This window comes from Elaeis guineensis, chromosome 8, assembly GCF_000442705.2.
Source record: "Elaeis guineensis isolate ETL-2024a chromosome 8, EG11, whole genome shotgun sequence".
NCBI lineage: Eukaryota > Viridiplantae > Streptophyta > Magnoliopsida > Arecales > Arecaceae > Elaeis > Elaeis guineensis.
Window position 1 is genome coordinate 12730056 of NC_026000.2, and position 12881 is coordinate 12742936.

Consider the following 12881-nt stretch of genomic DNA (forward strand, 5'->3'; position numbering starts at 1 on the left):
GCTGATTTACATTGAAACTTATTTAACATATTTCTTGAAGTTTAAAATAGAATCGAACAATATTGCAATTTTGTCATCTAGCTAGCTGGTTAAGGCACTCTAATTAAATTTAAATATGAAAATATACTATTCACTAAATAAGAAGCAAAAAATAAAGTCACTTAAATTGGATACCGGAAAACTTTAAAAATATACAATATTAAATTTAGGAGTACAAAGCAAAAGATGATGTGTGAGAGGCGAGGCTGCATTTATGGCAAGTCACTCCGCTGATGCACATTGTTATCATTACTTCTCTTCTCTATATATTTTTAACTCTGGAATTAGCTGCGGCACCAAAGCGTTCCAAGGGGCACAAAAAAAAAAAATCCCCAAATTCCCCATCACTTCTCTTCTCTATCTTTCTCCCCTCCTCCTCCCCTCTTTCTATTCCAAACCCCCTCCTCCCTTCCCCTGTTTCCCCACCCACCCTTCTCCTCTTTCCTTTCTCCGAACCATCAAAGAAGGCCCGGGGTTTTCCTTGTTCTATTCTATAAGGGAAGCCAAGGGGAGACCGGGGAGTTATTTCTAGATCATCTGCAGGGAGAGGGACAAACGGATCTTCTTGCTCTTCGATCTTTCGGATTTCTCAATCGTTATGCGGTTCTGTGGTAAGTTTTGATGAATCCGATCATCTGGAATCTAATTTGTTGCGTTTTTGTGGATTTTTTTTTGTTTATCGATTTTTTTGGAGGAAAGATCTGACCTTTATATGTTTTAGAAGCTCGTTGCATCATGGTTGTTCTTCGATTGCTAAAATTTTTCCTTTTTCGCATCAAATTTCGAGAATCTGGGTCTTGTTTGTGGTCAATGTTGGTTGGTGTCGGGAGATCAGATCATGGTTTCTCTTTTTTCTTTCTTTTCTTTTATTTTTATTTATTTATTTATTTGTTTTAGTTGATGTTGTCTCGGGCCGTGCTTGCTTTGGCATCTTGGTTACTGTGGGCTTGAGAACATGAAACGGTAGCCACTAGAGGAGGCGTTCACATGATTTGCAACAGAAGTTTCCATCTATTGTCTCTTTTCGTTGGTTTTTCTTGTTTGTATCTTGTGGCTAGGTTTCAAAGAACTTTCCTTTTTCTCGTCCAGGGACAACAGGCACTCCTTTATACTATTTCCGGTTGCTCTTCTGTTTTTGATTTTGAGTCGATGGCTATGGCACTATTTTGATTGTTGAATTGCCTGTTTAGAAACGAGAGATAGTCTTACCTTTACCACATGCTTAGCAATTGAAGTGGCCCAAAGGTGAATGCTAGGATTGATGAATAGAGTAACCAAGTCAATGTAGAACTGCTATATTGCTAACCCAAACAGTTTGAAGGATTGATATATGACCACAAGTTAGTCTTTGATCAGATTTCTGTAGATTCCAGACTGTTGTATACCAAAGGGAAAAGAAGATCTGGATAGCACTTGTGAAGAAATTGATTGAAATGACATAGAAAGGAACATGTCGTGTATCCCCAAGGAAATAAAAATGAGCTTGTGCATATCATGACATGTTGCAGTAGACATTTGGATATCTTATGATATGCTCGAGTATTGTTAAAACATGTTAATGGAAACAATTATAATTATTACTTTTCACAATAGGATGACAATTATCACTAGTTTTTGAACAACATTGGTTCACTTAAATATTTTTTTTTAAAATAATGCAGTGGACAAGGCTATTGTTACTAGCAAAGGTATCCTCTAGTTTCACATAGGCCAAGTACAAGTAGAACATTCGATGTTAGATGGTTAGATATCCATCAAATAACAATAGAATTAGATGAAGATTAAAAAAATATGTTTTTCTAAGTGAATAATTTTATCATTGTAACCATATTTTGAAAGGATTGCATCTTAGCAAGTGGATGTCTTGTTGAATTTTGCATAACAAGATTTAAATACGTTGCTATTAATGTCCTGGAAATATATAGTGCACTTCTTCATTTATTCTTATTGAAAACTTTTGTAAAATGTCATAAATCTGCTTGTGAAATGCTTATGCTGTCCATATGAGCATATTTATCAACTTAATATCTCAATGAAGTCACATCTTGCCCAACAGTGGTAGGCACATGCAAATCAATTGCGTGCATTATGGCATGTTGCCTATATACCCATATATGTATTTATGTATGTATGTATGTCTCTGTGCGTGCGTGTGCGCGCGCATGCGCGTGGGGGCAGACGTGCACATGTGCATCCGAGTGGGGGTGTGTGTGTGTGTGGACGCATGGGCATGGGCGTGGGGACGTGTTTGTGTGTGTCTGTGCACGCATGTGCGTGTTTGTGTTTGTGTGTGGTTTGTATGTATATGTGGTGTCAATCGCGTATGTGTGTGTGTGTGTGGATATATGTATGTGTGTGTGTGTGTGTGTGTGTGTGTGTGTGAAGTAAGCTTACTAGTAAGTTGCAAGTCTTTTATTGAGGAACTAGTAATTTAATAGGAAGTGTTAAATAATTACTCTATGTTTGGCTTGTCATTAGGTTTCCATCGTTTTGTATGCATATGTGGTGTCAATCGTATATATGAGTACTGTGTACGAACCATATCATGAAATTTGAATGAAACATGGGCGGTGTAATGTAGGAGTGGAATTTATGACCCAATCCGTAAACTCGACCCACAAACGACCCACTTTAAGCAGGTTTAGGTTTGATATAAATGAGTTTGAGTCTTAAATGGGTCAACCTATCTAGATCTATTTATTAAATGGGTCAAGTGCTAGTTTAGACCTTTAATCTGCATGCATATGTGGTGTTAATCGTATATATGAGTACTGTGTATGAACCACATAATGAAATTTGAATGAAACATGGGCTGTGTAATGTAGGAGTGGAATTTATGACCCGGTCCGTAAATCCAACCCATAAACGACCCACTTTAAGCAGGTTTAGATTTGATATAAATGAGTTTGTCTTAAATGGGTCAACCTGTCTAGATCTATTTATTAAATGGGTCAAGTTCAAGTTTAGACCTTTGATCCGTTTAATCCATTTTGACTTGTTTAATAATTGGATTGGGTTAATAATCCAATCCATTTGACCAATTTAAAACCTGCTTAATCTGTTTCTATCCTATTTAACCCGACCTTTTTAACCTGTTTAACCTATTTAAATCCATTTAATCTGTTAAAAACACACTCAACCTGTTGAGCCTATTTAACCTAACTTGACCTCTTTAATAAAGGGGTTATACGGGTCGGTTTGGGATACCTATTTAATAACAAGTCGGGTTTAGATCTGACTTTTTGAGTTATTTAATAAATAGGCCGGTTTCAGGTTGATGAATTTTTGACCCAACCTGACCCGATGACCACCCCTAGTATAACATGCATGCTTTAAAATTTGGTTATAGTGAGAAAGGTGTTCTGGACATAATAAAACCTGTGGATGCTATTTGATTCATCTTATTAGTACATAGTAGGATTGATTTCTCAGTCTGTTTTAGCATCTATTCAATGATGTGGATAATGGAGGAATCTACCTCCTTCTGACCTAATTAGTTAGCCACATCTCGAACTACAAGGAGGAAGAAAAGTTTTATATAGACCCATATTACCATTGACCTTTTGTTGTCTTAATAAAACTTGTAGATGGAGTCCATGTATCTCATGAAGCATGCTTGTGTAATATTAGCCGCACTATAGCCTGCACTTCTAGTATACAAAAAAAAAAAATAGCCTCTAATTGTCCTAGAGGAAATTCTATTGTGATTCTGTATATTCAGGTGAATCATACAAACAGCGCAACTTCATTGTAAATCAAAACATAGACATAAACTTAAAAATGGCAGAACCGCCTTTCACGATGAGAGACATAACATTTATGTGTCAAATTTGCAATCTCATCATAAATCATTGAGTCAAATATATTAATATGCCAGCCTGTTTATATTGACACAAATGACAAAGGTGTTTGGAATTTCCAAATGAGCAGTCTTCATTATTCATTGATATTGATCGATGGCTGTTAAGCTGATTGTTTTTACATTGATATTTGCTGGCTTCATTTTATGAGCTGATAGAACTTACTATGTTAAGAGCACAGTCTTAAGCTAGAATATCTAACCATTAACCCTTAGATCATGCTTTAGAGGTCAATAAAGGTATCTTAGAATTTCGAAGTTGCAGGTAGATGATGCTACTTCTTTCATAAATAACCAAATTATTTGTATGGCTGCTGAGTCTTATGAAGCACCTACACTAGATAGCTTCCTCAAAGGAGAATTAGAAAGAAAATCAGGCATATACTCGGAGTTTTTCCTATTAAAAATAGAGCAAAGTTTGCTGGTTATTTTCACTTTACATTAGGTCTAGTGGATCTCTAATGTGCATTTTGGAGAGTGATGGTGGGAAAAACAGATCTTGAAGTTTAAGTTTCCTTTTGCTGTGAAAACAATTAACATTTTTGGAACCATTTCATGCAAAATAGTTCTAAATCTCCAAGGAAATACCCTTCCTTTGTGCTTATTTATTTTTGGGTTCTTTTTTGGTAGGAGTGAATATAAAATGGAAAACAGTTCATCCATTTAAATTAAGGATTTTGTAAATTGCTAGCTTTTAAACTTATATGTTGTGTTTCTTTCTACAAAGTGTGTATTTTGCAAGTTTCTATTTATACTTTCAGTTTTTATGATAGGGCCTATGATCATTTAGTACTATATTATGTCTCTGTAATTTCTTGAAATAAACACTGGCATAAAATCTACTTCTTTTACAAATTTTATACCTTATGCAGGTTGCTCTTGTTCAACCCATCGAGCTGAATTACTGCATATGACTAACTGTTTGTATTGAAGTACACTTTGATACTTATTTTAAAGTCCTCAAGAGGTGAACAAACTGACCCTGATGCAAGGGCAAAGGAGTACTGTAGGGTCCTTCTCTGAGACATTTGAATTTGACCAAGGGTCCAATTCAAGCAGCTTAGGCAGAGATCAACAAATATACTGGAATGATTTGCTTCTTAATCCAGTAGAGTCCCAGAACTTACCAGGAAATCTACTATCATCTGGTGATGTAAATTCATCATATGGAAATATGTCCAGTCAAGCAAGTGCTGGCTTAGGTACTTGGAGTAGAGGCGAACCTAGCTCTAACGAGCACATACTAAACCAGGGCAGCCATGATGAAACAAAAATCGAACAGGGATGGGCATCTTCTCGGACAGTTAATCGGGGAGGTGGACCAAGGATAGAAGGAAGTTGGTCTGAAGGAACCAATTTGCTTTCTTTGGAGAATGTGAATATGAATCTTAACAGCCATCAGGTGGAAAATGGTCAGTCGTTTTCACAAATTTCCAGTGCTAATGGATTTTCTCAGAATGCAGACTACAATGCAGCATATGTTGGTATAAGCAGCCAGAACCTAGAACCTGGGCTATATCCTCATCCTTACAGTTCAGGCTTCTTGCAGCACCAACATGTCTTTCCATCTGGTGGTTCTTCAGATAATTTTGGAAGTTCTTCCAGGGGGGTTGAATTTTTGTCAGATGATAGTGGAGGTAGACAAGGAGGTACATTGGATGGTCGACACTTGTCATGCAAGAGAAAGAACATAGAAGGAGTTTCTGGGCAGTCTTCAACAAGTGGAAGTTCAAGTTGCTTTAACCAAAGTGAGAATAGTTTGTTGGGCTCTGTTTCTGCTCATCATAGTGACATTACTAGTTTAAATATATCTATCTCATCCGGTCATCTAACAGGCACAATTCCTCCTGAAGAACAACTGAACCCAAGGACGGACATCGCTGCAAGAGCAGTGGCTTATGATCACCATCCTTTTAATAGCTCAGAAGGAAACACAGGAAGCTTTCAGAGAAATACTCGAATGAGAATAAACTCTGCGCATCAGATTGATTTGTCTCCACCTGATCTATGGCCCCAAGGGAATACTACGAGGCATTCTAATCCTTGGTCCGTCCATCAACCTTCTTCTTCGCCTAACCCTTTAAATCAGCGGGTGGAATCTAGGCTAGTAGTTGCAGGTGCAAGTTCACATGGCCAGCCTCACACACCAATCTTTCCTGATTTGTCTTCAAATGGGCACTCTTTTCCATGGAATGGGACTGCCATTCCAAGAATTGGTAGTTCTTCAAGTTCTCAAGTCATTGCAGGTGAACGATCAGCTGTTGAAGAGTCCAGCACAAGGAGTGTGCCAAGGAACAATGTTTCAGAGCACTCAGTGATTGTTCCCCCATCTAATGCCAGACATTTGGTGCAAGATCCATCAAGTTGGATTTTGACAAATGGAAGCACAACCATACCAGGAAATGCAGTGCCCACATCACGAACTGGCTCTGCTGCAGGGAGTCATCAATCATCAGGACCAAATTGGATGTCTCATCAAAATTCGCGAAGCAATCGTCACCGGATTTTATCAGAAATTGTCCGTAGATCCCTATTTCCTTCAGGCAGCACTGAATCTAGAGATCAGAGAAGCAATCTGCATCCACGCCATGGCCACTCTTCTTCCTCACAAGAGATTGGAGGCCGCCAATCTGGAGCTGGTTTCCGTGGCCATCAACAACCATACACGAGGTCAGCAGTTATAATGGACCGCCGGAGTGACGGTATTCCAGGCATTCCCCTGCGGACTCTGGCAGCTGCAAGAGAGAGAAGAAGCAGGATGATATCAGAGGTATGCTTGTGATACATTCATCTTCATGTCAGTCTTTACCGAGGTTTTTGTTTAATATAGCTATACTCTTGCAAGGAGTAATGCTTTTCTTGGTATAATATGAACGTCTATGGACATTTAATGGTGAGCCTGGGAAAGCTGATCTGCTGATAATTATATTTACTTACAGAGTGATAAGGACAGGTTTTACAATAAAAGCATGTGGTTAATATATTTTTTACTTGTAGTGAGGCTTTGTGTTCATGAATCTATCTGTAAGTACATCACAATAGATACATATGCAATTGCATTTTGATGGTGAGTACCAAGCAGGTTGAGTTCAATAAAGGTTCAAACAAACTTCTTTCTAAAAGTATTAAGTTTTGGCAGAAATAGCCTGGCTGGTTTGGACAAAAACAGGTCTGGTTACTTTGGTATATGCATAATGGATTTATAATGTAATTATTGGATCAACAAACATGGATTTGCAAACACTTCTGGTGCAACTTCGGACCATGTTGGAAGCTTCCAATGTCTAGAGGGTCTTTTAGGTAAAACAGACGGATACAAAGGATGTTTGCATGGAAAAGCAGTCTTATATATGAACATTTTGGCAGGCTACCTTTTGTAGCATTATAGAGTTTATCACTTATTTGTTGCAGTACTGGACTTAAAAAAGAAGCATGTCATCAGAATTATCACATGATTGTTAATCATTTATTTACTGAAATACATGGTTACTGTTATTTATTTATTGGAAAGGGGCGTGCCCTAGCTCGATGGATGATAAAAACATTTCACTCACAGGGTAACCTGAAGCAGGCATAATAAAACCAAATGACCATTAAAGGATGAATGGTGGTTCTTGAACAGTCATTAGAATACCCTTGTAAGTTTAAGGTGTGCATCAAATTGAAGAAATGATATAAGAAGGTGAACTATATCAAAGTTGTGCCTTCGAGAGTGGCTTAAAATGGTGCAATATCCAAATTAACAATTGGCATTTAATTAGGTGTTCTATACTTGCATTTCCTTTTCCATCTTGCTTTCAGAAAAAGAAAAAAAATGTTAGGATCCTCATTCTAGAAGCTGCTCAACACATAAAGAGCTGTATCCCTAAGTTATCCAGCCAAGGTTGCCTCATGAAGGAGAAACACCCCAGGACCATTTGCTAGAGTTTTGTGGTTAGTATTGAGGTTGCCAGTTTAATTCTTTTTTAATCATTCTCATAGATATTTCCTGCTGTTACAGAATCTTCATGTTGGTTTCCGGTTAGTGTTAAGCTTTCAAGTTTAATTCTTTTTATTAGTCATGCTTATAGATTTTTTTGATTATCCCCAACCTGTTACAAAATCTTCATGATTGTCAGTATGGGCTTCCGAAGCAGCCATTGAAATTTTTAGCATTCTGTCCTTTATCTAGCTCAAGTTGTTTAATGGTTTTCTTTTTCTAGGATTCTGTTATTTTCATATGCATTTCTTCATCAGAAATATGGAAGCATACTATTGCTGTCAATCATAGGAAGGTCACTTCACCATCTTAGTTCATTAGATTTTTCTCTCTGTGGCAGATTCGTAATGCACTAGATCTCATCCGACATGGAGAAAATTTACGATTTGAGGTCAGTGGTTATTATGTTGTTGTTATCTGCATTACTGTGTGTGCAACTAATATATGCAGTGGTTTAGTGACTATATAGCTTTGTGTATGTTGTATGTGCCACCAAGGGATGAGGACATGTGGAGCATAGCCGTAACTTGTGAGCATTACTTTTTGTTCCCGCAGCTTGGCTTTTGTGCAAATGGCCAGCTGGATTGATGATCTGGCGAAATTTTGCTAGTCTGACCACTAGTTTGGGTTTGTGGCTAGTGGCATGGCCCTGGCTGTTTATCAATTTAAATCATAATTTGAAGTCTTTATCCTTCACATTTACGTCAACTCCAAGTACAACTTTATGTAATATAAAGTGGTTGTACATAGCTCTGTTGTTCCAGTCAGCCACTTGATTATACCTCTTTCCCATTGAAGCCCCTTCAGAACTAATGTGAGATCGGAACCAGCTGACCCCCAACCCTCCTCATGTGTTCGTCTCAGCTGTCAAATGTCTTCCCTGCTGCCTCCCTCAATGCTGTTCACTCTCTGATGCCAATTTTGCACAAACACAGACACACAGTGGGGTTTGAAATGAACATTTGATTTTTTTGGTTGGCAGAGGGTGCTGTTCTTTCTACCCTCTCTGTTTTGCTTTTTCCAGCTAGACTTTGTTCTGCTTGATACCATGTGATATATGTTGATAACTGAGGAACATGTATGTGCATTTTCTTATTTCATATCAGTAGCTTGTTTTTGAGGTTCTTCATGACACACTCTATGTACTGCTGTACAATGTCTATTTATTGGCCCATCTTATGCTGAACGTCCATGATAATCTGACCTTGACCTCAACTTTAACCAATGAGCTTTTTCGTCGAATGATCAAGTTATGATCCATCAAAGTTTAACATAGTTTTATTGCTGGTTTGCAACCTGATGTCAACCCTTTAAGTTGATACCAAAAGTCCTGTCATGGTATCTTTTTGAGAAAAAAAAAGAGTGGCCTGCCTTGAAACCTTAATGGGTAGTTTGGTGGTAGACAGACCTATGAACTTACCTTTTTGGCTACCTATTTTAAGCTCATAAACGCGGTCCCCAAATGAAGAGAGAACAAAAGGCTATGCCAGACCAGCAATAATATATGAAATTTGATCATCGAAGTGCCTTTCTGACTGTTCCTAAAACATTCTTTTTAATTTTGATCATCGGACCGCTTCTGACTTGTTCCAAAAGCTTTTTTCTTTTTTTTCCTAAAAAAAAGAAAAGAAAAAAAAAAGAGATAATCTTCTATGCCATGTGATTTTGACCTGCAGTGGTGGTATTTGTGCAGGATCTTTTTGTCTTTGACCACTCTGCATTCTTTGGTGGTGGTGATTTGCATGACAGGCATAGGGACATGCGGCTTGATGTAGATAATATGTCTTATGAGGTAGTAGACAATCCCTTTTTGGTTATCCATCTTCATTTCAATTGAAGGAACTCCAAATGTAAGCGTCATTTTATCTCCAGGAATTGTTGGCATTGGAAGAACGGATAGGAAATGTAAGCACGGGACTTAGTGAGGAAATGATTTTAAAGTGCTTGAAGCAGCAAAAATGTACATTCGTAACATCAGATTCATCTGTGGAAGCCGAACCATGCTGCATTTGCCAGGTAATCTATTTCTTAATGCATTAGTCTTCTCTTTTACTAGATATTGGACACGTGCAATGCGTGCGACGGTTTGTTACCACTCAAGCATGACTGCAATAGCGCTTGCAGTTTGTTCTTATCCTTCCCCCATGATTTAGAATTGCATGCTACTCATCTCCATTTTCCTTGTATTCACACGAGATTCATGTGGCAGTGTTGAATGTCCAACGGACATCTCGGGTAGTGTTCTCATTTGCATGTTATCATAGATAATCAGCATCTTTGCTAAATTGTTCTGTTTTCTTTTTTTCTTGCAGGAAGAATACATCGAAGGAGAGGATCTGGGGACTTTGGATTGTGGGCATGACTTCCACACTGCCTGCATCAAACAATGGCTGCTGATGAAGAACTTGTGTCCCATTTGTAAAACAACTGCTCTAGCAACCTGAAACAGAAGGGTGGCATGCAACCCCCCCATTTCAAATCAGAGAATATGGTGAGCTTCGAGCAAAATGAGTGATTTTATTTAATCTGTTTCACTAAAATCGATACGACGATGGATATTATGTTCTCCATGTTTTTTGCCAAGTTTTGCCCTTGGCAATTTTTACCATAACTTGAAATTGGTAATTCCTTAAAGTTAAACATTTCATATGCCCCATCTGGAGATTGTTAGGTTTCATGAATATGCTTGGTTCTCTTGACTATATAGACTGGAAGTCAGGTTTGTAGGTGATATGATGGAATCTGCGGTTCCTCTCGGAACCATGTATTAATCCTTCAGCTGTGTGACTACTTCCTTAGGTAGCACTATCCTGAGCCTTGTCAAAGATAGCGGCAGTAATTAAGAGTGGGGTTGATAAGCTTCTAGGCAGTGGGGCTGGTGCATGCCAATTTGGCCTTTTGGAATTCTTACTGAAACATAATTTAGATTGCATGGTGACTTGTACACTTATGTTTTATGAGTGTGAATTCTGCCTTCAGTTGTTGGATTCAGGACTGTTTGAGAAGTTAAGACAAGTCAAAGGCTAAAACCTCAAAACCAGGTGGTAGAACTTACGTGCCAAATTTTGAATGAAGTTAGAGATACCATATTTCAAATGCTGCATGCCAAGTTTCTTGGTCTGGTAATGACTTATGATGAATGAACATTGCATCCATGGTGTCGAAATTTATTTGATCTTTTGAAGTGATCTACGCAATCTTGTACTGTATCAAAACTCTTTCTTATACATAAACCCTCATTAAAATACAAATATTCGTTCAATCAGATTTCAGAGCCTGTTTTGTTTGGCATATAAATGAGCTGTATGTTTCCCACTTTAGAAATTACAAGTTTTTCTTTTTTTTTATTTTTTTTTGTCTCCGGGAAAGTTTAAAGAAAAAAGAAACATGAGTCCCATTTAATTAAATGGTCCAGAAGCAATTGGTCTTATTCTTACCCATTAAAAAACAAAAAGCTTTTTTTCTCTTGTTCGAAGAAACGGTTGGTCCTATTCTTATCCACACAAAATAACAGGCTGTCCCATTTAATTGAAAATCATGACCTCTCACTAAACTCTAGGATGGCAATGCTTAGCCCACTTAATCCTTTCAACCTCATCCAACCCAGTGCAGATAAGATTAGATTATCTATTTAATAAAATGATTAGATTCATATTTAGATTTTTGATCTATTTAATAAAAATAGAGTTCGGTTTGATAGATTTTTGATCTATTTTGTATTTGATCCAGGTTGCTATTCCTATTTAAAATGCAAGTATTTATGTATTTTGCTGCTAGACACCTAAATAAAGCTATGAGTTTTTTTATAAACTAGCTTATAACCTCATTCGATGCATAGAATGTAATTTTTTTAAAATAATATTTGATTTTATTGTATCTCTTCTATATATATTTTAAAATAGTTAAAAAAATTAAAATATATATATTTTGTGCATAGTGTGCATTATATGCTATTGAACAAATCTTGTAAAGATCCGATTTTAAGTCCACAAAGCTCATTCTTAAACCCATCATTTTTTTATTATTTTTATTTTTAATCATTTTTAAACTCTTTCATCTCTCTTTTTCCTTCTTCTTCGATCCTCTCCTTTAAAAAAAGATATATTTTAAATGTTTGTTTTTAGCATTTTTTTTTTAATTGAGGATGAAAGTGAATTGGATGAATATCCGATTTATTATCATATTTAGATCTATCTAAATATGGATAGAAATTTGAGAAGAGCATTTGTTAATATCTATATCCAGTATCTGTATTTATATTTATCACAATTATCCATTCGAATATATGAGTTTATTTATAATCTTATTTAATTTTATATAATATTCATATTTTTTTTAAATATATATAATCATATTACTATTTTATTAATTTGATTTATCATTTATTGGGTAATATTTTTTATTATATAATTATAACATTTAATTATCTGATTCATACCTTTTTCATATTTATACTTTTAGTATTTAATTTATATTTTATTTATTTAAAATAAATATAGATATATATTTTTATAATCCATTGATATGTATGTGTCTCTGTGTGTGTGTATATTAACATCTCATTTATATTTGATCCGATTTCATTTTTACATCAATCAATTAAAATATTTAAGTATAATTTAAAAAATATCTCTACTTATAAAGAGGTAGCTATTGTTATTTCTATTCTCAAGATAAAAGAGTACAAAATAATATTATTTCAAATATGATTGGATGTAGCCAGTGGGATACAAATTATCGAACTGCAAGGAGCGAAGTAACAGCTTTTGATGGCCTCGTAGGAAAGTTCTCTGTCGCACCATCTACAGTTAAGTGAGATTTTAGTATAATAAACCAATAATTTTGATTTTTTATGTATGGATGCCTCAATTTTTTTTTATTTCAGTATAGATTAAAGGCATTTATGATATATGGTAAATAACCTGAGAATGGTCCGATCGAAAACCTCAAGGTCAACTTATAATACCTTTCCAACATATGACCTTTGTATTATTGAAAACTTAG

The 12881-nt window shown here is 36.2% G+C and overlaps 1 protein-coding gene across 3 annotated transcripts; it reads left to right on the forward strand.

Moving 5' to 3' along the window:
• The first annotated feature begins 316 nt into the window (after nucleotides 1-316).
• Nucleotides 317-10531, forward strand: LOC105050140 (probable E3 ubiquitin-protein ligase HIP1). 3 transcript variants are annotated; one of them, XM_029266121.2, is made up of 7 exons: nucleotides 320-650; nucleotides 4771-5646; nucleotides 5734-6668; nucleotides 8218-8268; nucleotides 9571-9669; nucleotides 9750-9893; nucleotides 10190-10531. In XM_029266121.2, the coding sequence occupies exons 2-7, from the start codon at nucleotides 4884-4886 to the stop codon at nucleotides 10319-10321; spliced, it is 2124 nt and encodes a 707-aa protein (XP_029121954.1). In that variant the 5' UTR covers nucleotides 320-650; nucleotides 4771-4883; the 3' UTR covers nucleotides 10322-10531. The 3 variants fall into 3 exon arrangements, with proteins under 3 accessions (XP_073117757.1, XP_029121954.1, XP_010928342.1); XM_010930040.4 differs by having other exon boundaries at nucleotides 4771-6668; XM_073261656.1 differs by lacking the exon at nucleotides 8218-8268 and having other exon boundaries at nucleotides 317-650; nucleotides 4771-6668.
• Nucleotides 10532-12881: the final 2350 nt, after the last annotated feature.

Excerpts from the sequence above, each read along its gene's own strand:
- LOC105050140 (XM_010930040.4), top strand. The coding sequence starts at position 4,884 with ATGCAAGGGCAAAGGAGTACTGTAGGGTCCTTCTCTGAGACATTTGAA. Across the intron at positions 8,269-9,570 it reads GAGAAAATTTACGATTTGAG|GATCTTTTTGTCTTTGACCA; the intron begins GTCAGTGGTTAT and ends GTATTTGTGCAG. Across the intron at positions 9,894-10,189 it reads AACCATGCTGCATTTGCCAG|GAAGAATACATCGAAGGAGA; the intron begins GTAATCTATTTC and ends TTTTTCTTGCAG.